This window comes from Tyto alba, unplaced genomic scaffold (genome assembly GCF_018691265.1).
Source record: "Tyto alba isolate M040663 unplaced genomic scaffold, T.alba_DEE_v4.0 Super-Scaffold_38, whole genome shotgun sequence".
NCBI lineage: Eukaryota > Metazoa > Chordata > Aves > Strigiformes > Tytonidae > Tyto > Tyto alba.
In genome coordinates this window covers 24,285,964-24,311,436 of record NW_024881313.1, presented here as the reverse complement: position 1 = coordinate 24,311,436, position 25,473 = coordinate 24,285,964, and the positions used below count along the sequence as shown (strand labels likewise).

Below are 25,473 nucleotides of genomic sequence, written 5' to 3'. Positions count from 1 at the left end.
ATGAATGAGTTTCAAAATATTGTTTCACAAAGCAACGCTTCCAACAAAAATTTCAATAAATTAAAGTTTTAGCCTACAATATAATTCTAAGATTATTCCCTGTGCATATAACTGCAGGCAGAAAGCTCTGGTTTCAGAGAAGGGATAAAATATTCAGTAAAAATTTGGTAAGCCACAATTGCTCTGGTTAGTATTTTTTAGTAGCAGTACTGAAGGCATACATGTTACAGATACTGAAGGGATACAGGTTCACGTCGAAATCTATACATGAATTCCATATATGTTTAGACTAGTGCTTGCAAATGGAAAACCACACTACTTTAGTAAAAAAGCAAACCTGAACAGAATAATGTGTAAAACAAGAAAAAGAAGCCCAGAACTAAACAGCATTCTTTTCCTACTAGCAAAATATTATTGGGATAAAGGAGCAGCTATTGAACATACATGCTTTTTCTAGGGTAGTTTTATTGATAAAAGCTAGGAAGTCTGCTAAAGGTCTTCAAGAAAGGAAACAGCCTTCTAGTACTGAAGTTACAGCAGGGAACACCTGCAGTCAAGTACAACAAAGTCTGGTGACCTCTTCATAACTCAGGAGAAAACATTAAGAGGGTAACAATCTTACTCAATATAAAGACATGCTTCCCTCTTTTGAAGCACTGCATTTATTTTCACACTACAACAAACTACTGACAAAGCAAAAGCCTAAAAGCATTAGTACTGAAAACTGCCTTTTGTTGCCAGGAAAATTTTTTTGCCTTACTTAAGAACTATAAGGAACAATTTCTCTGTACATTGAGAAGTTTTCCCCTGGAAGTGCCTATGAAATTGTATAAAAACCTGACTTCATAAACAAATGTAGTTAACACTGCAAGTTGGGTGCCATTAAATCACTATTTTCCACAGTGAAGTTATTATAGTATCACCTCCTCACTCAGTGAAAACAGAGACAGACCATTCTCTTCCAAGTTCTCCACAGTTTTAATGATACTTGGCTTACTTGATACTTTACACAGAATAGGTAAAAACAGCAGGGAAAACAAATGTAAACCGTCAATAAACAAGACTTTTCTTCTTAGAAAGCAGTCGTGCCCCAAACAGTGGTTAAAGAACTAACTTCAATTGGGAACCATTAGAGAATAGAGTAATCCCAGTAAAACAAGACACGTAATTTACAAATTGCTATCTATACTATGGCCTAGCAGCAGAAACTAATAGTTTTAATTGCTTCTTTTCACCTCCAGAAAAGCAACTCAAAAGTGCAAGTTTAAGTCTGTACATTCCCCTTCTGCAAAGTCAGAGACTAGAAGCACACGTCAAAAAAGTATGATACTAAGTAAAAATCATTCCCTTATGATTAGCTTACATACCAAAAATAAGCAAACTTAACAAATCTTGTATATAGCCAGTATTTTCCCTTTTCCATCACATAAAATAAGCTTACATACAGAAGTTTACCAGGTCTAGCTATTAGACTGACTGACTTGAACATGTTACGCTTACAATCCACAAACTAAATTTGAATTCTTAAAACACTTAAAGATATGTATTTCCTTAAAAAGATCAACCATAAAGGAAAACCTTCAGAGGACCTATTTAAAAATCTGTATTTTATATACTAGCAAACAGAAGTAAGAATAGTAAGTGAAATTGGAAGTTCCCAATGTTGAAGTCCTAATAGCAGTGGATTTTGAGAAGTGGCTGCAGCAATAGGTTACAAACGAACAGCACTGCTTATTGCCATTTGCTGCAGCTTCCACTTCAGATAGTCTCCCATGAATACAGCTTTATTCTTACAACCTACACTAGATACTTGAACTTCATGAAAAGAAACAGAGGGCTCCACCCACCTAAATGCATAAAGACTCATCATTTAATACTATCATATTAATATCACAATTCTTTCCTAATATCAATAAGATCAAATTCGAGTTTATATCTTCCATCCTGTACTTTTTTAAAGCAAGCTCTGCAGCTACTTTTCAAAAACAATTTTGAACATTAACATTCTAAACCTCAAAATTTAAAGAGTACATACACGTTAGATCCTTTACTGTAATTCTATGATCATATACTTTCCTATTTCGAGATCCTCACAGCAGAGTAACAACAGCAAAAAAGAAAATGGTTATACAACTGATCCAGCAACAACTCACTTCAGAAACATTGCCAAATATACTGACTAAATGTAAAACTACCATCTAAACTCCTAAACTTTTAAAGCAAACTTAAAATGAACACAGACACCACTCCTGTGAAGGTATTAATACTAGTAAGACTTGAAAGAAAGCTTTTATCAGAATTAGAAAACCACAGAAATCTACTCCTCCATCTTTTTTTTAATCCAGAGAAAAACTTCTAAGAGGTGAATGGTCCTAGAAGCATTTGTATTTATCTTAAAAAACAAACAAACTGCCAAACCCTATGAACCCTACCTCCTTTAGAACCATCCAAACAGCCAACATTTAAGGAGCAGATGAGTGAAACACCTCTTTTACACGTGGTTGTTGGGGGGGAATGGGGGGGGGGGGGGGGGGGGGAGGGGGCATGGGGGTGTTGTGTCCAAGGCATATTTCATGAAGAGCCTACTCTCATTCATGATTGTAGACTTCTCTCATTCCAGCTCTGATCATACAGTAAGGAAACAGTTTTCATAGTAATGAATAATTACTTTAACATTAACAGCAGTTAATACTAACTAAATAGAATCTATTCCAACTTCTTCCTCAACCCTTTGCTATTCTTCCTTACTCCCAGACCTCCCTCTTTCCACTTAACCTGCATTTTCCTCTTTCCAATGCAAGTTGCCCAGGCAGCTTCCACTCTCTTGTACCTGCCCTAACAACCTGTTTACTTCTGACTGCTGGTCAATGATCATGCTAATTTAATTAGCAGTTCGTCTCTTGTCTTCCTCTACTGCAAGGATTGCTAAGACAGGAAAGAAAACCTAGTTCTCTGTTTCCGGCTGTTCGCTGTCCCTTTGCTATGAGGACTCCAAACTCCTCCAGGAACCACTGGAAACTAAGCACACCAACACTTTGTGACAGAAGCTCCCACCATTACTCTGATCAAACCATGAACTCTTCATTTTAAATATTCCATTCAGTCTCTAACAGCTGTACGATTTTGAATCGTAGAACAGTATTACGGTCAAGAGCAGTGGTCACTGGCAGTATTCTTAATTGCCAATTAAAAAAAAACTGCAAAAGAAGCATATTCGCAAAAGTTCACCTGTATTTTGGAATTTAAATATAACAAATTATAGTGTCATTAAAATAGCCTACATAGAACACAATCCAGCAAGAGATTGCATGCTGTGTACATTAATGCTCTGCATTTGTTCTTTTAAACAATTTTGTAAGATCATGGCATGAAGCAAACATACATTTTCAAAGTCTCTTAAACTTAAGTGCAGCAAAACATTCAGTATTTTCTTCACAATAAAACAACTGAGTACATGTGGCTTAACTGAACTTTTTTTTTTTTTCCACAAAGTTCTACTCTGTATCTTAGGCAGTTATTCTGCTCTATACTCTGAAGTGGAAAGAAACACTCTTTTCCCTTTTTTACCAAGGGTTGCATCTTGCTATTTCCACTCCTGAATAATATACCTCCCTTACAGCATTCCCAAAGCTACCCTACATATCAGACATTTTTGTTTTCTTTCCTGTACACCAATATCACCCCACACATGCATTTAAAAAGACCCGTAAGAATCATCTATGCTCTCAGTCTGTCCATCCTCAATCACGAGAACCTCCAATCTTTGTATTTCCCTTTTTTCTTTAGTGGAAACACTTTTCCACATCTACAAGGCCCTTCGTAGTTCTATGCCCTGTAAACAATGCTAGCTTTAAGTCTCTATTTGTTACTGTTAAAGAACTTCACACTTGAGTTGGTCTCATAAACCCCCTAATCTCTTCAAACTCCACACTTGCCTATAGCAGCTGACCTATAAATAAGAGATGCACTGAGGGGGGTAGCTGTTCATTACGTTTTAAACACTTGCATACATAGACAATGTCCCCATGCACAAGAACCCAAAAGCAAGAACGAAGTTACTGCAGGTTTTTTTATATGCTGGACGTACAAGTACTCTGTGGAAACCAGGAATGTAACTAAAACTTGCAAGTACTCCGTTGTGTTTAGTAAACTTGGTTACTTCAGTATACCTGGAAGTCACTCTCCAGAGAAATGATTGTCTCTGTGTAGTCTCTTTTCACAGAAACCATGAAGTAAGCAACTTTGAAAAATGCTTTGTTTGCACTGTATCAGTATGGAGGGCTTACCCGTAACACACATTTTAAAACCTTAATTGAAAGCAACAGAATTTCTTACACGGATTACAGTTCTACAAACACAAAAGATTCTGCCATGAATATTACAAAAATAAGCTGTAACAACAAATACCTTTATACAGGTACCAAAGGTATTAACTGGGGGAGGTTCTACCATTTTTGACTTATTAACTTTCAATCAATTTAATTATAGCTCCTACATTTTACAAAGCTACACTTACATTTTCGAACAACATTCAGCCAGTTGTCTTTACAACAAAAAAGTGAACCGGTTATGACTAAATCAGGCCCAAGTATCAGCGTGCTACAGCACTAATTCTTCCCATTTCACTTCAGAGCAAAAATCGCTAAGAGTGACTTTTTAAACACCGACTTGAAAGGGAGAGATCAGGTTAATTCAGCTTTATGTTCAGTAGTAATACTCCAGATTTTTTTTCTGTTTTGTTTTCTAAACCATGAGAGAAAAAGAGTTTGTTTGGGACTTTAATACAGTTTGGGGAAATAAATACCAGAGATTTTTTCAATTAGGTTTGTTTTGTTAAGTTCAGCTAGATCACAGAAAGGCAGTAACACCTTTGCAGTTGTTCCAAATTAATCACCACTGATTTTAAAGTAAGGAAATGCACAGCAATTACAAAAAAAAAAAAAAAAAAAAAAGGAAAACCCAGACTTTTTTTTCCCCTAAAAAGAATGCAAAAAGAAAACAACCCAGAAAACTACAGTAGCATGAAAGCCAATTAATACTCTTCAGTCATATTAGGACTTCAATTAAAAATTTTAGCTATTTTTTTAAAAGGTGTTTTTTCTTCTTTTTTTCACTGTATGTCTGTAATTGCAAATCTAAGAGAATACTCTATCAATAACAGTAATTCAGTGTAACTCAGAGAACATGGTAAATTATTAGATTATGTCTTTTGCATATTAGAAATATGCAAATTTCCATAATACTACTGCATCTCACCTATATTCTAGTACCTACCTTTAATTAATACTGACAGAAACATACAGTAAGACAAAGTTGATATCCTCCTGCTCCCATCTACTCATCTTTGGTTTGCTACATACAATACGCAGGATTTAACACAACTTTAGTTGCTTTGAATATATTTTATAAAGCTGAAACTGGGTCCAAACTAACCTAACACCACCAAAAAAAAAAAAAAAAAAATCACTTCTCATTTCCATTGAATAGTATAAATGTTCAACTTTTAAAATTAGTAATGTCCCTCGGACTGTTGAAGACTACTTCCTTCTCCCAGTCTATTAACGTATGATGTGCAAAGGACCACTTTCAGAACAGAATAAATGAAATTTTCCACTGTGTTAACAGCCTGGGGAAGGAGAAGGTACAGCGGGACAGTGTTCCTTTCACTTACAAAACTACAAATAATTCATCTTCCTTCATCCTTACTGTATAAATCCATGCTTCAGGTCATTTCCCAACTATTAAATCCAGCTGGATTCAGTGAGAACTTCAGAATGTCTTTCCTATCTTAAAAACAACTCCAACACACAAATAAGCAAATACACTCCCCATATAGAGCCTCATCCTCCAGATCTTTTCATATATGTGTAACTCCACTAAATGTAGCTCCACTGAAGCAGAAAGAATTACTGATTGCAGCAAAACTAAGCAGAATTGCAAGAGTATATAGGATGAGTATCTTTGGACAGGTTAACAGGAAATGAGAGGACACCTTTGTGTCCTCAGAAGTAGCACAGAATAGCAGCGTACCGGCCTTCCACATGCATTTAATTCTGAGACTACTATACTTTCAAGTATCATTAGATATAAGGAAAATCAGTGGTCTACAGAGCCTCTGTATTAATCCAAAGAAGGAAAAACAAATAGGAATTGTAAGAACAACTTAGGTTCTATAATATTCAGTAAAAATGCAGGAAGCTGACTAGACTGTGAACATTCTTCTCTAAGCTCCTACCAAGAAAGGCCTTAGTAAGTGTTACTTTTGATTATAATTTTCTGATTGTTAGAGTTCTACACAGCAGCTAAATATGAAGCTTTTTTTTCTCATTTCTTATGGGGTTTAGTCTATGAAGCATATAACTACACAGTATAGCACACAATACACAAAGTTAGTTAAAAAAGGTCTCTTAAGCAGCTAATATTTACTGTTAATGAAAAATCCAGAATACCATTTGATGTTATCAAATGTTGCAGTATGTCTAAAGCAACTGAGACATACCAGTTAAAAAAAAAAGTTTATTTAATCTTTGTGTTATAAGAAAAAGCGCCATACCTATAAGAATAAGAAAAGTAATAGGTGTTACAATGCCTAAACAATTGCTTCCAATGAAACTACCACTTTGGTTCCACTGCAGTCTTCCAAGCACAGTACAAGGCACATTCTTTGTAACACTCTCGTTACCTGAGTGATAATGGCTAAATTTTAATGTTTATGAGAAACTAGTAACTGCTTAAATAAAAGTTAATTAAAGATAACTCACCACCATCCCTCTCTCTAACTCTGTGAGTATGCACACTTTTTGCTTTACTGTGCCCTGTGTTGTCACCATATTTGTTTTCAGGGCTATCAGAGCGCCGCAACATTTTATTTGGTGGTGAAGGATCTGTGGTGTCTCGCATTTTCTCATGACGGTGATCACCACCACCAGGGTGACTCTTGGATGAGTACTTAAGAGCCTGTAACAGATCAGAAGAGAACCGGCACTACATTAGATATGAAGTTACAGAACTGATGTTAAAATGTTATTTCTAAATTATAGATCTCTTTCCAAACCATTTTTTAAAGGTAATTAATTTTCATTTCCTATTAAAAAAAAAAACAGCTTTAGTTTAATTTTAATTACTTACAGCAACAAGTTTTGTAATTAGAACTCAAACCATTTTCTCCCCCCATTACATCCAACATAACACTTGCTGTTAAGAAAAATCCTAATTTCTCTATCTTTACACTGATGGACTATATACTTTCAGCAGTAAATGGGCCATAGCACTTCTGCACTTTTGGGAGAAACACAAGTCTCCACTTGGTATTAAGAATATAAACAGAAAGTTACACTGAGTCAGTGTAAACTTTGAGTATGGCCTCCCTTACTGTAGTCAGGGCCCTTCAGTTTCACCACTACCTTGAACTCCTCCAACATTTTTTCAGTACTAACAACCCTGTAGCAGATGTATTAAAAATTTAAAAAAAAAAGGAAAAAAAAAAACCTACAACAACTAGAATTCTGGGGCCCAAAACATGTAATATGACAATTCGTTTTGACGCTTTTACCAAAAATCACATTCTGCCTCACTTTGACCTGCTTGATTTTGCAGTGTGAGCTTCTGAGCAGCAAGTGTTTACATTTACACGAACTGTCACCAACAGCTGCCTTGGACTGTCAGATTACACTTCAGAGTAATACAAATACACTGAAATGTAATAAAATAGTTCAGTTCTGTGCCCTAAGGAGAGCAATACCACAATATACGGCATTCTCCAGATTCACACCCTGAGAACTGTTTTTTTTAGTAGACACAGCAGAGAAATACAGTATCTACCTAACAGAAATTGAGCTTATCGCCAGCAGCCTAAGGATTTGATGGTTTCTGAACATGCCTAGCAGCTGGCAACTACAGAAATTAAGCCTTACTGGCAACCCCAGTTATTCAGGGTCTAAAACCATGCCCTGCTCATGTTACAGTCCACAGCAGCAGTTTTGGGGAGAAGAAAGGACTTGGGGAGGGGGGTGGGGGAAGAACAAGATGCCTTTTGTTTTTAAAAAGAAAACACTCACCTCCCCCTGGATCTCCACTCCAGTGCAAGTGACCCCGGCTCTCTCTCCCACCCCCCGCAGGGTACCCTCCCCGACTCCTAGGCCCAAGCCCTACACGGGCTGCGCTAGGCCTCTCCTCCCCGCCCCGGCCCCGCGGGCCTCCGAGAAGCGCCGGAGCCCTGTTCCCACCGCGAGCGTCCCTCTCCGCACCCCCCTCCACTCCCCCCGGGCCCGAAACGGCGCCGAGGGCCGGAACCGCGGCGGCTGTTGCACCGCGGCCTGCGGCGGCGGCCGAAGCCTCCGCTGGAGTAGCTCCCCCCCCCTTCTCCCCTGCTCCTCCTCCCGGGCCTAGCGGCCGGCGCCTGAGGTACCTGGTAGGGCTGCGAGTCCCCCCTGCGGTCGTGACAGCTAAAGAGAAAGCGAGAGAAAGAGAGAGATGTTAGCGAACAACCGTTACCGGCCGCCGGGGAAGGGGGCCCAAACATGGCGGAGGGGAGGGGGAGACCCCGCGGGGCCAGGGGCCAGAGGAGGAGGAGGAGGAAGGGATTTACCCATCACTGAGTCTCTGCTGTTTCCTCGCATACATTACCATCAATGCCCGGCCTGTGTGTGTGAGTGTGAGGGGACCAGGAGGGGACGGCCGCGGCCGGGCCACAGGCGCCGAGGGGGGAGGAGGGGGAGGCAGCGCTCCGCCTCGCCGCCGACCGGGGGCAGGGAGGGGGGAAGGGAGGGAGGGGGCGGCTCGGGCAGCTCGGCTGGGAGCGGCGCTCACGGGCCCATCTCCTCCGCGCACAGCGAGGGGGGAGACGCCAGCAACTCGGCCCCGCGCGCTGAGACACTCCGGGAGCACGGACTCCACCGCCGCCGCCGCCGCCTCCCCCCGCTGCGCCCGCCGCCGCCGCCGCTCCTCCAACTACATCCGGGAAACTCGGGCGACGCCGCGCTCGGTTAACGTCGGCTCTTTTCGGCTCTTTCCGACACGCTCCGTCCCCTCTGTCCCCTTTGCTCTCGGGCGACTCTGCCTTCGGGAAACATCGGCTGCCTTCGCCGAGCCCAACGCCCTTCAATCTCTCCCTTCGGCAAACATCGGCTCGTTCCGTAACTCTCCACCCCCCACCGGCCGGCCCGGCTCGTCATATTCTCCCGAACGCTACCTGTCTTCGGAAAACATCGGTTATTTCCGTAGAGATGTTTCCACGCTCCCGTCGGGGCGGCGCCGCGTTCGTAAACGCTCGGGTATTTCCGTGACCCCTCACCCGGCGGCTCAGAGGTACTGCCGGCCGGATCAGCCGTTGGCTCGGGGGAGCCCGCGCCGCCCGGGGGGGCCGCTTCGCTTCGCTTCCCCGCCGGGCCGCGGCGGGGCCGCCGGCTTTCTCGGTGGGAGCCAACAGGGCGGGAACGCCAGGCAGGTGGGGGCAATAGGGGGAATTGCGAGAGAAGCGGCGGGGCGGGGGGAGCAGCGCCCGGCCGCCAGATAGGAAAGGGAAGGTCTCGTTTTACCTACCCCCTCCTCCCCTTCCGCCCAGGGACTTGATGTATAGGCAGAAGCCATTTTGTGCACGGCTCGTCTTCTGCGAGGAAGTGCTCTGCGGTGAAGAGGTTATTAAAATGTCCCTGGGGAGGCGGCGGCACGGGTCAGGCCCTGCTGCCGCGCTGGTTTCTCCCGACCCGCGGTGGCGGGGCCCCGCTCCCGGCCCCTGAAGGAATGCGGCCCGGCTGCCGCAGCCCCGGCCGCCGGGGGAGCGAGGCGCTGGCGGCGGAGCGGCCTGGGCGCGGTGAAGCTGCCGCCGTGGCGGCGGGGGGCGGCGGGTGAGGGGCGCCACCGGCGAGCGAGCGGCTCGTCCCTGGCTCGGCACACACGTAAAATGGCCACCCCGGCGCCCGTCAGTAGCCAGCAGCGCCAGATCGGTTGGCTGCGGGTGGCCCCGGCCTCTCGGAGCGAAGCGGATGCCTGGCGCTCGGTGTGCGAGGAAGAGGCCGAGTGGGTGCCGGTGGCGACGGCTGAGCCTTATTCTGGGAAAGGGTCGCTGGGTTATTTCTGACCAAATCCTCGGAAGTCTGAGATACAAGGCATCACCTATTCAGAATGGTATTAAGATACTATATAACAGAAGTGTTTTGATATTGGAATTGAGCATTGCCATGAGGATCTCCTAGGAGAGACCAGTTTGCAGTAAAGATACAGTATAGATGCCAGATTTTGTCCTACCCCCTTCCTGAAAATGGGAGAGATGTGGCACAACTCAGAACTATCGTGTTAACCTTAAACAGAGCGGCTTTCCCCGTGGCTCTCTCTCTGTGCTGGCATAGTGTTATTCCTGGTTAGTCCCTTACAGAGTTTTTCTTGTTTTTTAGTGTGGGTTTTGTTTTGTTTTGTTTTTTTTTTTAGAGTGCAGAAGGCTGTTGCTGAGAGGGGACTTCAGGGAGCAGTGGCAGAGCTGAGGGAGGGGAGCAGAGGATGACTCAGCAGGGAGCTGTTCTTCAGGGTTACAATAATGAACTAGTGAAATGCATTGAAGATTTGTGTATGCAAAAAGAAGAGTTGAACAAACAAATCCAACAAGCAGAAGAGGAAAAAAGTAAACTCCAGCATGAAATCCAAACCCTGAGTGAACAACTGAATTGTGTATGTGAAAACCTGGCCCAAAAGGTAGCTTCACGGAATGAGCTTGATAAAATTCTTGCTGAAACTGAAGCTGCTTACATGAAGATTTTGGATAGTTCTAGAACTTTACTTAATGTCCTGAAGAAGGAAGTGGGAAGCATAAAGCATACGCAAGAACTGAAAACCAATGTAACGTAAAACGGTCAAATGTTTGGACTCCACAGTGCTAAAATTCTACTAGGTGAGAAACGTGGTTAGCCACAGAACCTTGCAACAACAGTATAAGCAGAAAGGAATTTTCTTTCAGCCTTTCTGTATGTTTTATTATTATTTTTAAATGCACTAGAAAATAGATTAAATAAAGCTGGTGTTTTGCTATTAAAAAAAAAATCTAATTACTTAAATACTACAAAGCTGTATGGCAAATAGGTAGTTGAGGCAGATGTGAGACTTGTCAGTTTTGACATGGTGATACTTCAAGGCTATTCTGAAGACGGAGGAAAAAAAAACATGTTTTATTGGTTGGCTTCAGATGGCTACCAGTGAATTCCTGTTTGATTGAAAACTAGTGGATGCAAACAGATAGTACTTCACTTTACAAGTGCTTAGGCTTTACTGTTAGGGACCAAATAGAAATGGTATTTAGCTTCCTTTGAGTGTGGTGTTCTGTGTGATATGTGCACAAAGACAGCCCCTGTTTGGAATAATGGAGGGATAAGGTGAGAAAACATGACTAATTCAGGGCATGGAGGCTTAAGCTGTAAGACTGTATGGTTCATGTGTCTTCTGAAGCAATACTCTAAAGCCTTGTTTAGAAAGGAGGCACACTATAGTGAAATACAGTTTTGGTGCAAGTTCATGCCTCCCGTGTGCAGGGCACAGTGCTGCAGGCAGCTACACCATGTAGGCTCAGACTAGCTAATCCACTTGCAGATAAGGAAAAGATGACTGTGTTTCAAGTGTCTAGAAGTCCTGACAAAACAATTGATGTACAATCAAAAGAACTCAGTTAAATACAAGGCCAAAGAACGTAATCTTAGCTAAAAGCCAATAGTAGAACATACGGAAACCTTATTTTTAGAATCCTTTAGTTCAATACTGATAAATAATTGTAATAAGATTGAAAAGAATAGTGAACAACCTGGAATGGTGAGATATAAATACAAATGGAAGATGAAAGTAGAAAATTAGATTACAAGTAGTTTGCAGCTGTCAGGCATTCTTGCAAATGAGGTTAAAATAGAACCTAGTTTAGAGATCAGAGAGGAGGTAAAAACATGGCAGAAATCTCAATCCTGTTTATTTCGAGTAGTTACTAAACCTCAGTGTGTACATGTGCATTCATTTTGTCTTGCTCATTCACATGTTATAGCAGTAACTTTATTTTGAAGCCTGACCTTGTAGTCAAATCTTCATTCTATACCAATTAACTAGGTTGAAAGAAGTGCAATTGTAATCTCCTTACTTGATAACTGTGTCTCAGGTGCAAGTATAAGGGGTAGGTAGAGGTGAATAGTTTCAGTAATAGCTCATCAATAATGTGAAGCAAATTTTATGTTGTTCTGGTTGCCATACAAGATCCGGGATTAGTGTGACTGAGATAATAAACAGTTTATTTGTATAGCATTTCCATTGGCTTCCCTCAAGTAATGCTGAGGTGGTAAAATTAGATAATCTTGGGAGTACTGCTGTTGTAGTACTGCAGTATTCAGGACTGCCTTGTATACATTGAAGTGAAACACAAAAATGTTGTTAGATGTAGTAGCAAGAAGTGATTTACTTGACTGTATGTTTTTTGGCATTTTCTCTTCCCTTAGACTGGTAGTAGTAACTAAGTTACATCAAAATAGGAAGACTCAGGAAAAGGTATTAAATAAAGAGCAAGGACTTCTTTTAGAGTTACATACATAAACTGCTGCTTCTTACTATCTGGAAGGGAATTTGAAATTGTCTATGTGAAAAAAAGTTTGTGTCACAGAAAGTTTGTTTATAGAGAACAGTACCATTAATTTCTTATATTATCAGTCTCACAATAATTACAGGTTTGTTTGCCTTAGAATAATCAGGTATTATAAATAATGACTCTGTTTACTCTACTTTGTCAAAACTAAAGTTTTAAGAGAAGCCTTGTAAGTTTACTTCACAACCATTATTGCATCTAGGTGTAGCTAGTAGTGTCAAAACTAAAATACTGGAGGATGTTTGAATTTTTTGTTTACAGAACTAAGAGAAAAATGTGACTCTTGGTTAGTATTTATACATGCTGGGCCCTCCCAACTTTGAAATAAAAAGTTGAAATGTTGTTAGAATTCCATTCAGTGATCTGTAAAATTTCTGTTTAAATTTAGATTCACAATTGGAGAGCAATAGTATCGTATCTCTAGGGCTTGCCTACTTGCAGAATAACTCCCAGTTGTGAAGTCAGTGCACCTGCAGAGTTGTTACTCAAAAGTAGCTCTTATCACTATGTTCTGTGTTGACCCAAATGAGTTTACTGTGTCCTTTTATTGAAGTGATAAACCTTTTTCACTCTCTTTCGAGTAGTGTGAATCTTTACATAAGTTGCTTTTCTTTAACAGTCTCCGTTTAGAATAGAGGACCTGCAAACTAAACTAATACACAGTATTGCTAGAACAGAAATGATAATTTGCAGGTTACAGCAACTCTCTAGGGTTTACCTGCAACTGAAAGTGCGCCTGAAATAAGGGAGATTATAAATTTAAAGCATCATACTTATTCCTGACTTAATTTTTTATATTGATTTTATATGATTCTTTGGGTTAGATCTGGTAATTTACTTGAGTGCTTACAATCTAGGAGCCTTAACGACAAAAGTTCAGGTTATCAAATTGTAGTGCCTAATCTAAAGTGCTATGTTTGGTGTCTTGTAGCTTATTTGGTATGTAAGGAGACAGTTTTTGAAACTCCTATCTATGCTTGATTCAAAGCTTCAGTGAAATGCATCTAGAGCACTGGTCTAGTTTCCTGAATTTATGTAGTGGCACCTGCACCTGGTTTCCAAATAACAGTACGTAACTGGAGGAGAGATGATTCCCAGCTTTTATAGCAATAAAACTCTATTGATCCGACAAGTTTTTGAAAACATTTGGGTGTTGACTCCTGCCAAATAAATTAAGTTTATTATGTGTGATAGAGTTTGGCTGTTACCAAAGAAACTGCTTGTGGGTGGTATGTTGAAGTAATTTTCTGTGTGGAGGGGATTATACAAACCACTGAGTGAAGTCCCATGTATAAGTAGTCACTCATGATCCATAACTCTCCGCAGAGATGCTTACCCTTCAGTTCCAGTACCTCTCCACATGCAGTTTCTATTGATCACCTTACAGGAATGGAGGTGAGTGGACTGGGGTGGGCCCTAATTTTTGGGGTGGAGAATAAAGAGAAAGTACGAATGTGGAGTCCTGGTTTGGGAAGCCTGGAGCATGAGGGGACATGATAGAAAAAGAGGTGGACTTCCTCTTAATTTCTGTCTGCTGTAAGTGTGCTTGTACTGAGCTACTGCCTATGGTTCCTGCTACCCAGTAAATCATATTTTAGAAATCTGAGGTTCACCAGAAGTCTGGACTTTTCCCCCCTTCTTTAAGTCCATTGACAAGTAAACTACAAAGGCAGCCTACCTTTTGCTTCTTTTTTCTGCCTTCTTTCTGGCCACACAGGCTGTCGTACTCAGCTGCACAGTGGCCAGTTCCAGCAGGAGGCTGTGGAATCTGAGCCTTCGGTGTGCTGGGTAAGTGTACTGCCAGGCTCACGTGGGATGTGTTGTCATTTCCGAACCTCGGAGCTCTCTCCTATGAACAGTAATCAGTGAACTACTTGGGTTTTATAAATAACCCTAAGTCCTGTCAATGTATTAGATGCATTCTGTGTGTATGTCAGGTTGACTTTGGAGAACTGCGGCAGAGGGATGACAGTTTTTTGGCTCTTAACTCAGTGAGTGCAAGAGATGGTTTCCTTGGACTAGGAGGTCTTCAGACTAGGAAGACTAGGCATCTTCAAACACCTGAAGAATTGTCCATTCAAACAACAAAGCAAGCTGTAATCTAAACCCAGCTGACCAAGTCTTAGATTGCAATTTCAGAATTAAGTATCTTGGTTCCATCTAGCTCTTGTGGTATAAGTGTGTCTCGCTCCAAATGGATTAAGTGTATTAGGCTAAATTGGAACAAGGTAGTCTTAATTCTGGAACCAGAGCATTCAAAAGATTATTAGCAAAAGGTTCAAATGTCTACAGTTAATTGATCATGTAGATGAGTCCTGTGCAGAAGAACAATATCTATTACTTCTTAGATGGTATTGCTTGTTAGGAGAAATTTGAATTAGAAGATGTAGCTTGTGGCAGTTGCTGAAATTATCCTTCACTTTTGGGCTCTTGGGTTTTTATGTAAGACGTAGATAAGTTAATTTTTTTTCATAAGACTTTTTTTCCCCTCCTTTTCAGTAGTGAGTGAAGAAGTATCAATAGATGGCTTTAATACTGATTTGTTTGTGTAGTTGTTTGTTGGCTTTTTTAATGGATGGACAAGTTTTCCTAAAATCAGAGGGCTCGTTTAGCTTTGTTTTTAATGTATGTGTGTGTTTTTAAATATAGATATAAGTATCTTTTTTTTCCACTACTAGGGGAAGGACAGATAAGCCTTTGGTTTAGTTTGTGCACTAATTGCTTTGATGGTGTCTGTTGTGTTATGGGGGGCAGGGAAGAAGGAGAGAAGTCAGGCACTGTGTTGCTTGGGTGACTGTTCTGAGCCTTTTTTACACTGGGAATGGCTTTTTTTATTCTTTGCCCCTTACTGCTTTATAAATCTGTCTTTAATTTTAGTTGCTCCAGAGTAGTCCTTGATTGTTGTCTTCCTCAATTGGTTTTCAGATGAAATTTCATTCAATATCTAGCAGTAAAAAATAGATGTGTGCAGGTGACACAGCTTACTAGCATGTTAGCTGTTAATAGAATGTGACGGAGAGGTTCAGGCTTGTAGAAAAGGGACCTATATATCGTTTGGTCATTCATAGCTTTAGCTAATGGGATTTCTGTGAAAAGTTGTTCAGTGTTGTAGTTTGACTTTACAAAAATATGGTGTTAGAAGAAATGGGGCTAATAAAACACTTTCATTTTGTAGTGGTTTCAAAAGTAGTTCCACACGATTTTGTGAGGTGGAACAACCTGCGGGATTTTTTTTTGTCTACTTGTGCAAGAATAAACTATTGATATGCTGCAGTAACCACTACAGTAAATTAGTAAACTATAGTACAACTTGGATATCTTATTTAGTAGCAGCATTGAAAATAATGGTGTCAAATCTTTGCATTTTGATTGTTACATCATTCAAAGCTGGTAATATTTGCAAGTATGCTTAATTTGAACATTATAAATGGGAAAATGTTACTCTTGGAATAGGGTTCATCTCTACTGGAAAAAATGGGCACCTGTAGACAGAGAGCTCGTTGACAAAAGTCTTATCAGTCTCCCTCTGGAGGTGGGATTGATCGTGAATCCACTGGCTGTGATGGGAGCTTCAGTTTGGCTCACACCTCACTTCAAGGCATATGAAGTCATGTGGGATGACATATCCTCTCTGCTTACCACCACTCGTGTTTATAGAATGTATGTATCCTGAAGGATTTATAATGGTGTTGAGTTTTCTTGTTTATTATCTTTTCAGAGGCAGACACAGCTTCCTGCAGTGGCCAGCCTAAGTCAAGAAGATGGAAGTGTTAGGTAGAGACTATAAAACAAAGTAAGAGCCTGAACAATTGTTAACACTTAAATTTAAACATTTTTCAAAGTATGATATCAAATAGACTGGTCACGAAGCATTTTAAAGTTAAATCTTCGTAGGTTTTATGTTTTTGAGCTTCACATGCATAGGTTCTTATGCTCCAGTGAGAGCTCTTGTAATGAGCTTGAGGTTTTCCACTGATATATGGTATATGGGAACACTTTTAAAAAAATATTTCCGTAGTAGTCCATGATAGATCCGTAACTTCTTTTTAAACCAATTTATATAGTTGATTTAGTTGAATATAGTAAAAAAAATGTAGCAAATTTATTCCCTAAATGTTTTCAGATAATCCTAGTTGTATTCGGAATTAGATCAAATTATTATTTTTAGTATGCTCATTTTGTTGTTATATGGTTATTAACAAGTTGAAACAACTTAGAGACCCATTCTGAGTGGGCGTGTATCTCAGTTCCACATACCAAATCCCTTTCATGTTCTGCAAGCTTCGGGTTTTTTTAAAGCTTCTCTTTCCTGATACATTAAGAACACTTTGAGTTGAAAGTCAGCATGACAGTTAAGACTCCCATGATGCAATTTAAAAAATGTAGTTGGTATTCAGGGATGAATCATATTGTCAGGTGTTTAAAACCAGAAAAAACTACTGGTAATTCTTCATATGCTTATGCAGTTGTTCAGTAACAGAAATCCTGCTGGAGATTTGTGCTGCTTACTGTCCAATAGTAAATGAGATTACTTGCTGCAATTGATGAATCCAGGGTACTTATCTTTAAATGCTGGTCCTTCCTCAGGAATTGTTGCTAGCATAAAGGGAATGGAGATTTTATCCCTGAGGGTATGGGGCAAAAGGGGGGTTGCCTTTTCAGTAGAGACAACACATCTGTGGAAATAGAGGAGCATCTTTATTAACTTGGCTCATGGTAAAATGTTGTGAGACAATTCCAACCATGTGGTTATAATGGTCATACTTTACTGATGCAAGCTGCACTGAAGCAAGCTGACAAGAAAAAAAAACAAACAACAACAACAAAAAAAAACCACTGTCCATGCAGTCAATCACAAGGAATGTGATACCTGATTGCAGTCATGGTATCTTTAAATGCAGGAGCTCAGGCACAGCTGGAAGCAGGGTAGCTGCTGCAGTACTGGGCTCAGCAAGGGTTAATTTGCTCAGCCAAAAGTCAGTTGACCATGTGGACATGTGAATTCCTGTGTACTCAGGAGTCACTGGATTCACTAGAAAAATGTAACCTGTTTTATTCTTGAAACTCAGGGAATTGTAACTGTCATTAAGTGACATGAAACATTAGATATGACTTTGAGAAAGATATTTATTTAAAATCCTGTTCCCTTTAGGGGCTTTTCTCTGAAGCTTAAAGTGTTCTTGCTTTAGATTCAAGTTGTTCAAAAACCTGTGGCCAAAGGGAAAAATACAGATGCCCAATTTCCCCTGAAGCCCACACGCCTGTAAGTGGTTTGTATTCACTGTGTAGTACACAAAGTTCCTGGTCAAATGCTGTCTAATCCTTCAATCAAATTGCAAGTTTTGTGGCTCCCCTTAGTAGTTTAAATGATTTGCAGTGAGTGTTGCTTCTTCAATTTGGAATGTACTTCGGGTTTTTGTTTATTTTTCTTTAATGAAGTATTCCACTGAGGCCTCCCATGGCATTCTGCCACACACGTTCATATTGTTCGTGTGAGTATATGGGTTTTCTCAGGGAATGTCAGAAAAAAACTACATGTACATCAGCAATTCAACTGAAACAAGATTTGATTTTATGTCATGCTGATTTTATTTTAAAAAGTGCTTTAAAATGCCAAGTATATACATACCTGTATTTATATAGGATATATAAACAAGTGTTTCCAATCAATAGATAACCAAGTACCTTACAGAGAATGTCAATATCTTTATTCCCCTTGATAGACAGTGACACTTGGTAGTAATTTGCCCCAAGTCAGGGACAGATCTGGGAATGGGAATCTGGGAATTTGCTTTTTCAGCCTCAACTGAATGCTCTGACTTGGGCTGCTTCTCAGGGTTTCATGTCCTGTTTGGCTTTTGACATAAACCAACTGGATTCTGCATTCTTAACCTGTGTGTTGGGAGAAGGGATAGATATAACTGACTGGATACGTACTTTTTTTGCTATTACTACTTCACATCACATACAGTGAAGATGTTTAAAGGTATTACTCATTTCTCCATGGATAGCCCCTCATGACAAAAGTATCCCAGCTCCAGAGCATCTACTCTCGCTTTCCAGACCTGCTCTCTCCCAGCCCCTACTCACAGGTGTTTGGGAGCTGACTGTAGGACAGAGGAACAGAAAGAACTTTTAATGATAGTTGCTAATTAATTACCTTTCACAAGCCTAACCTTCTTCAGCTTCAGATAGCTTGTCTTTACAGGCCATGCTGTTTGGTCTCATTTTCATTAGGCTTCTTAACTACCTTATGCTAGTCTATGTAACACCACCAGGTATCTGTACCAACTCGCTTGAAGGGTTTTCTAGACATCGAGACTCCTTGGTGTTTAAATACAATGGAGGATCTGAATTCTAGTCCATCTATAACGGCATATAGACCACATAACAGCATTCTGACCACATATGACAATAACAGTCTGTGTGGCAACTATATTCCACCACAGCTCATTTTGGGTTACTAGAATTGAAGTGGCATGGCGAATCAGGAACTGTAGAGGTATGGATGAACAGAGCTTTTCTAGAGGGAAAAGAAGCTGGCTTTATGAGTCCAGATTAAAAACTACATTAATCAAGGACAGATGACACCTGACAGCAGTATTCTTTTATTTTATGTATCACAATAAATATATATATATACACACACACATTCTTTAAAAACATACAAATATACTGAGCATTTTAATAAGTATATAATGTTCTTGATAGAAACCCGTCTAATATTTCAGTACTGTCTGCCATTAGAAAGAACAATTTAAATAGGGTGGTCATTAACAACTTCCATTAGGTTGTGTACCCTCTGCTTTCAATAGCCACCCCGGTCTTGCTACTATATAAACCCTCATTTGTAGCCCAATCCTCCTCTTCCTGCTGCAACAGCTTTTATTGCCCCTGTTTCCTAGCCCCTTGCTTACTGTGTTTTTAGTTATCCCAAGCTTCTGACCAGAAACACACTGCTCTTCTGCCATGTGATGTGTCAGAGATACTTTCAGTCTCTTCATATTGTCCAGATCTGTTCTGGCACACTTGGAAAAATTGTTTGCAAAGATAAACAGATTTCATTCAGTTTGCTAGTGACACAGAAGTAATGGTAGGACAGGGTAAGAATATTACATGGTGGAGAAAAAACAATCACCTGATCCAAGAGGAGTTTCATCCTATGAAAAACCCATCCTGAGAAGACTTTCAGGTTGAAGAGATGGATGGATGGAATGTGACATTCTTGATACACTGTGGAGATGAAAGAACAGAAGTTTATTATGTTTGTCAATTAAAATATCATTGTCCCAGTAAATGCAGACTGTTTATAGTCTTCTGCAAATACAGAAGGTCTATATGGGATGCTGTAATTTAGGATGTTGTAATTTAATTAGTATTAAGGCTATGCACAGAGTGACTCAAGTTTGTTCCAGAAATGATTGCAGTGTGTTTGAGAAAAGACTATAACTTGATATTAAAAAGAGGGAAAAGAAATACAGTGTTGGACCTTGCAGATCAATGGTCTTACTGAGGAAGCCTTCGTAGGTCAGCTATGTAGTTCCTCAAAGCTCTGAACATGACTTATATTGCAAAATAGTAAACACATGCTAAGATAGAGTGGAGTACACTCAAAATCAGGTGACTTGTAAAAAGTTATGTCAAGACATCATATGTCTTCAGCAGTTTTCTTTGTAATTAATTGTTACAAATTAATATATTCCCCAGTAAGGTGCACTAGAAATAAACGTTCCAGATGCCTTCATCTGCAGAGAAGAAGGAAAGGCAATTAAATGTCTGCATACTGTGAAATCTCTGGGTACCAATAGTGTTTGCACAGACTTTCATAACATTTTAAGGAACAATTGGTTTTCCTGCTGTCTGGGCTGACTGAATGCAAGCAGTTTTTGAAAGAGGACAGTAGCTCAGTTATTTTCACACTGGCTAAAATCCTGCTGATTTGCATAAAAGTTTCTATTTTTATTTACTGATAGCAAAGTTTTGGTGACAAACTGGCTCCTCCAGACCAGACAAATTCTATTTTATTTTATTAGCATGCATCATTTCATCTCTGACAAAGAAAGGGCAGACTTCTGATGATGTAGTGAAAGAACCTGGGGCAGAGGAGTGTCTGGCCTCTATCAAAGAGTAGGAAAAACACAAAAGGTCAAAACTGCTGGCCTTGGTCTGAATTGAGCAGGGTTGCTTGCTTGCAAAAGTATCAAGTGAGAGGGCTTTTTTTTCCTTTTTTTTTTTTTTCCTTTTTTTTTTATTCACTCCCTCCTACATCATTACTGGGCTGAGTAGAAAAATAATTTTATTTCTCTTTAAAGGTATGAATAATAATAAATGTGTTAATTTGCTCCAAGAAAAGCCAGTTCCACATAGGAGCTCAAGCTGCCCCATGGGAGCTCTATTTTTTTCCTTCAGAGAAAAATTGTCGTCATGCAAACTCTAAAATCCAGCAGCCATTGAAGGTGAAGGAGAAACAACAAAATGCTGTGTTTGCTTGTCACTGCGGACCAATTATTCTTCCAGTAGCTGCGCTCCTATGTGTAGTTTCTTAGTTGCACATACTGCCTGTCCCAAAACATGGAGTTTTGTTCTCAGACCTGTTTAGTTTAAAATACATTCTTTTATTTTAGATGACCTTAATAAAGCAGTGCATACTGGTGCATATATAGGTATGAAATTTGTCTATAACTGTTAGTTAGAAGTCCTTTTCATTGGCTAAGTATACCATGTATTATTACACTGATATAGCTAGAATGAAGCTTGGTTCTCAGACATTAAGATGACCCTTTTAATTTTGATTCTGCCAATAGGTATTTTATAGTTTCAGGAGTTGGTGAAGTCAGCAGCCACCAAACACAGTAAAGTGTAACTTGACTTCTGTGGACTAAAGTTAAAATTTCCTGTATTGCCTTGCATGAAGATTTTTGTTTTAAGTAACTTCTGCATTTGGTTGGTTGATGGGAAACCACAGCCAAATGTTTTAAAGAGGTATCAAAACCAATTTGTTTTGGTTAACAGTACATTTCCTGGATAATCTCATCCAGGAGAGATTTTAAGTGCAGTACATGTTCAGAGCCAGGACCCTCAGAGCACAGCCCAGCCTCCATTTCCAAGCCTGTCATTCCCATCGCACATGAACGAGCCAGACTGTTTTGCAAGGTCCATGGGACAAGGGACCATCTTCTAGGTGCTGGTAGAGAACAGATGATTAAATAAATTAAGGCAGTGCATGCCATACAAAAACATCCCAGGCAGGCTCACACCAAGGCATTCAGAAGGACTTAGGAGTCTCTTCTATGTTTCTACTCTGCATGAAGTGTAAATATATGTGTGTATGCGTATACTGCTCAAGCTACTTGATGCTACATCAGCTATATTGAGATTCTGTTACGTTGGAAAGTTATGACTTAATGAGATTATTTTAACAAGAAATTAACATGAGCAAAGCCCCTAAAACCAACCAAAGTAGTTGTGCGTGTTGCTGGATTTCAAAGTGTTGACTTTCCACATCTGTAACTTCTGATTCTAGTGCCGAGTCCTGTATGGTAGCAAAGAAGGTAACACATTTTAAAGTTCTGGAATGAGTTTTGAGGTAATACTAAGAATTTAGTAAGTGTCCATGAGGATGTTATACCACAAGGCTTACTGAAAGTTAGTGTGTCTTGTGCTCTGCTTGCTAATGCTCTGGACTTTTAGGATTCAGGATTCTTGGTACGTTTCTCAAAGGCCTGGCTCCTGAAATCAAGGCGTTTTCTTTGTTCTTCCCTCTCCCTGATGAGTTTAAAGTTCTATTTCTGTTCCTTGTAAAAAATGTTGAAAACACAAAAGCATGAAAGGCCCAGAAATGCAAATACAAATAATTCTAGATCTTTTTTATGACAGTCTCACACTTTGTGCTTGGCCTGATATAAATCTTTGTGAATGCTAGAAGCTGGTCATGGTCAAAGTCTTACTGAAAAATTCCCCCCATGTTATACTTCAATCAAATAAAATGCAATTGTGATAGCTTTAAGAAAGGTGCTCTTGTAATCCATGGCTGTAGGTGCTGTAGCATACAACTTGCTTTCTTTGCATGTATTTTCAAATGCCTCTCTTACTGTCTTTACCAACTTCACACAGCTTTTTGCAGTCACTGTGTGTTACTCAGACATGTCAGGGAGGTTCCTTCCAGTCCAGCACCAATGTGATCTGCAGGTATCCTGGACCAAAGTGTAATTTAGAGACTGAGCCCTGGAGCTCCGGGACCAGCGGAAGCTGCAAGCCCCCTGGGCTGGGATGGCAGGAGAAGGGAAGGCTGCCAGCTCCTGGGAGAGGGTGTATCCAGCAGCAGTACGTAGCCTCTCTTCTGCCAGAAGAAATATCAGCCTGGCATGATGCTTCCCAAAAGCAGGAACATTAGAAGAATAAGTAATTTCAGGGCTGGAAGAGGGTCTAGGGGATGTCCTAACATCACAATATATTTAACTCATGGAAATTAATATAGGAAAAGTAAATGGGAAGATGACTGAAGAGGAGGGTTTTCTAACATTTAGGGAGCTTCGTTTGGAGTTGGAAAGGCCAAAAATGTGATCACATCTAGCTGGAGACTGAAGAAGGGATTTAGAAATGGAATAATTTATCAAACTGGAGCTAAAGATAGAAGTAAGTATGCCGTATAAAGGGCAGGATGAAGACATTTTAGTAAGACTGACAAAAGAGAGAGGACAAGCTGCTGAGAACATGCAGAAGAATTTTCCTGACAGGAGAGCATCACAAAACCTGCCAGAATTGTCTAATTTTTCAAATGTTTTATTAAAACCCACATAAATTTAGTATCTATCTAACATGAAAAATAATTTATCACAATAGAAATAATTAAATCCTCAGCAAAATGAAGATGAATTTTGATGCCATTCCACAATTATTCTTGACAAACACTTTTAATTTGACCTAAACACTAGTAAGGAGGCTTTGTGGGTATCATAATATACGATCTAGACCTGAATTATTTGTTTTAGTCATCACAGAGGATACAATAAGAGGGAACATGACAAAAATATAGAAAACAATGAGTAGGGCTGCACATAACTTTAGCTCTTATATTTTTATAATAAATTTCTTGGTAGTTTGTGGTTTGTTTAAAGTTTCAGCTCCTGGATTTGTGTAGTAAATAAGATTTCATTACAGAAAATGAAGTTTCTAATTTTCACGATTGCAAAAAGACTTGCAGATTCTTATCTTCTAATACAGAGCAAGAAAAGGAACCAAAATACATCTTCTAAGAGACAAATTTGTCGAGCTTTAACTCAAACTAAAATCTACCTTCTTACTATAAACAAATCCGACAACATAAAGCTGAGACTTGATCCTGCTATTAGAACTCAGGTTGGTTTTTATGGTGCATTAGTTATTCAGACAGACATTGCAAAGCCTTGTATCCCATCCTTTTCTTTCCTTAGCAACATTCTCTTAGAGCCTTGAAAACATCATGCCTCTGCCCTCTGTTTTACTTGCTTTTTTCCTTCAGCAGATGCTGACGAGCCCAGCATCTGATTTCAGTTCTGATCTGGAATAACTCCAGGGGCGTGCATGAAGCCATCCCACTTTTTAGTTCCAAGCGGGGTGGTGGCGGGGAGGAGAGTCAAGACTATTGTTCTCCCTCCCTGTGTCCCTCCTGCAGCAGCAGCCAGCATTGTTCATTTTTATTTACTTCTCTCTCCGTGTAAACCAGCAGGGCTTGCAGCAGAGGGACAAAGTTATCCTCATTAGAACGATTAGGCTGATTTATGAGAGAACAACACAGGGAAGGAGAGCTCTCCTTCAGTGTTCACCACTTGAGGCTGGGCGCCCACCCAGCTGCTGGCAGGGCAGCGCTGGGCCTTCCCCCTGCCGCACACTCACCCCAGCTACCCAGGCAGGCTGGAGGGCCCCCAACTCTTCAACCTTTGCATCTCACTGAAAATGTACAGATACATGCAATAAACGATGTTTTCTTTCACACAGTACTCTTCACAAGTTGTATGTTCCACGTTAATATTGAAAGTCAAAATAATGAAAGGGGGAAATCCCATGTTGGACCCTTTCTTAGCTTTGGCTAAGTGGAAATTTTGGCTTATAAAACACTCCTTGAGCAGGTTTGCTGTGTCACCGGAACAGTGAGAGCTGGTACATCTTTATTCCTCTCCTCACTGTGGAAGTTTTGCATTAGTTTTGGGAAAGGCTTATGTATGAGGGGGTTAGGAAATTTCCTTCTTCCAGGGAAAATGTTATGAGTATCCTTTGCTCATCACAGTTCCTTGGTATCTTCATGGCAAAATATAGTGTGAGCCTGGAAAGTTCTACCACACTCTGGAAGACACATTTGAAATGCATGTAGACATATTTATAAACACTTTTAAGCTTTTAAAAATGTATTAGACAAGCAAACAAACAAAAACTATTACTGGCAATTCTGCCTGTTACGTTTCTGCCAGGCATCAAAATCAAACACCAAACTTGCAAAAGTTGCCAGCTGTCTGCACTTCCAGTGTAATGTTTGTGGTCACCTTTACAAAAGAAACCATACCCACCACTTGTCTTTGCTAACAGGATGGCATTTTTAGTGCTGGAAAGGCAATTAAATAATTTTGTAAATTGCCCCCCAAGTCTATAAAAATATTTTTTGTTTGGGAGCAGATTGATGGTGCCAGAGTTTGAAGAGCAGTTACTCATATTCAGTAGTCCTCCACATAGCAAACTCCATGAAAGGCTCAACAAACCCAAGGAGCATACAGTATAACCAAGACAGAGAAGTGAAAGCAATAAAAGAATGAAGTATATATCACAAACTGACATGTAAAGTCTTATTTTAATTGCCTGTAACAAAATGTCTCATAGCACCCATAGGAAAAAGCAAATCA

General features: G+C 40.1%; 2 protein-coding genes across 11 annotated transcripts in view; one reads left to right on the top strand and one right to left on the bottom strand.

The window, feature by feature from the left end:
• Positions 1-9,273, bottom strand: part of WAC (WW domain containing adaptor with coiled-coil) — a 62,830-nt gene extending 53,557 nt beyond the window's left edge. For 2 of the 3 annotated variants that reach the window (XM_042802144.1, XM_042802145.1), the window contains exons 1-3: positions 8,588-9,181; positions 8,408-8,444; positions 6,762-6,957 (exon numbers count right to left, since the gene is read on the bottom strand). In XM_042802144.1, coding sequence (XP_042658078.1) covers positions 6,762-6,957; positions 8,408-8,444; positions 8,588-8,628 — 274 coding nt within the window. In that variant the 5' untranslated portion in view covers positions 8,629-9,181. The other variant, XM_032982649.2, reaches the window with a different exon arrangement.
• Positions 9,202-22,611, top strand: LOC104369370 (Sjoegren syndrome nuclear autoantigen 1 homolog). Of its 8 annotated transcripts, XR_004405620.2 has the most exons (4): positions 9,323-9,445; positions 10,426-10,882; positions 13,928-13,996; positions 16,320-22,611. XR_004405620.2 is itself a non-coding variant. In XM_032982650.2 (3 exons), the coding sequence occupies exon 2, from the start codon at positions 10,495-10,497 to the stop codon at positions 10,837-10,839; it is 345 nt and encodes a 114-aa protein (XP_032838541.1). In that variant the 5' UTR covers positions 9,323-9,445; positions 10,426-10,494; the 3' UTR covers positions 10,840-10,882; positions 16,320-22,611. The 8 variants fall into 8 exon arrangements, 7 of the variants coding, with proteins under 7 accessions (XP_032838544.1, XP_032838541.1, XP_042658081.1 ...); XM_032982650.2 differs by lacking the exon at positions 13,928-13,996; XM_042802147.1 differs by lacking the exon at positions 16,320-22,611 and having other exon boundaries at positions 13,928-16,308.
• Positions 22,612-25,473: the final 2,862 nt, after the last annotated feature.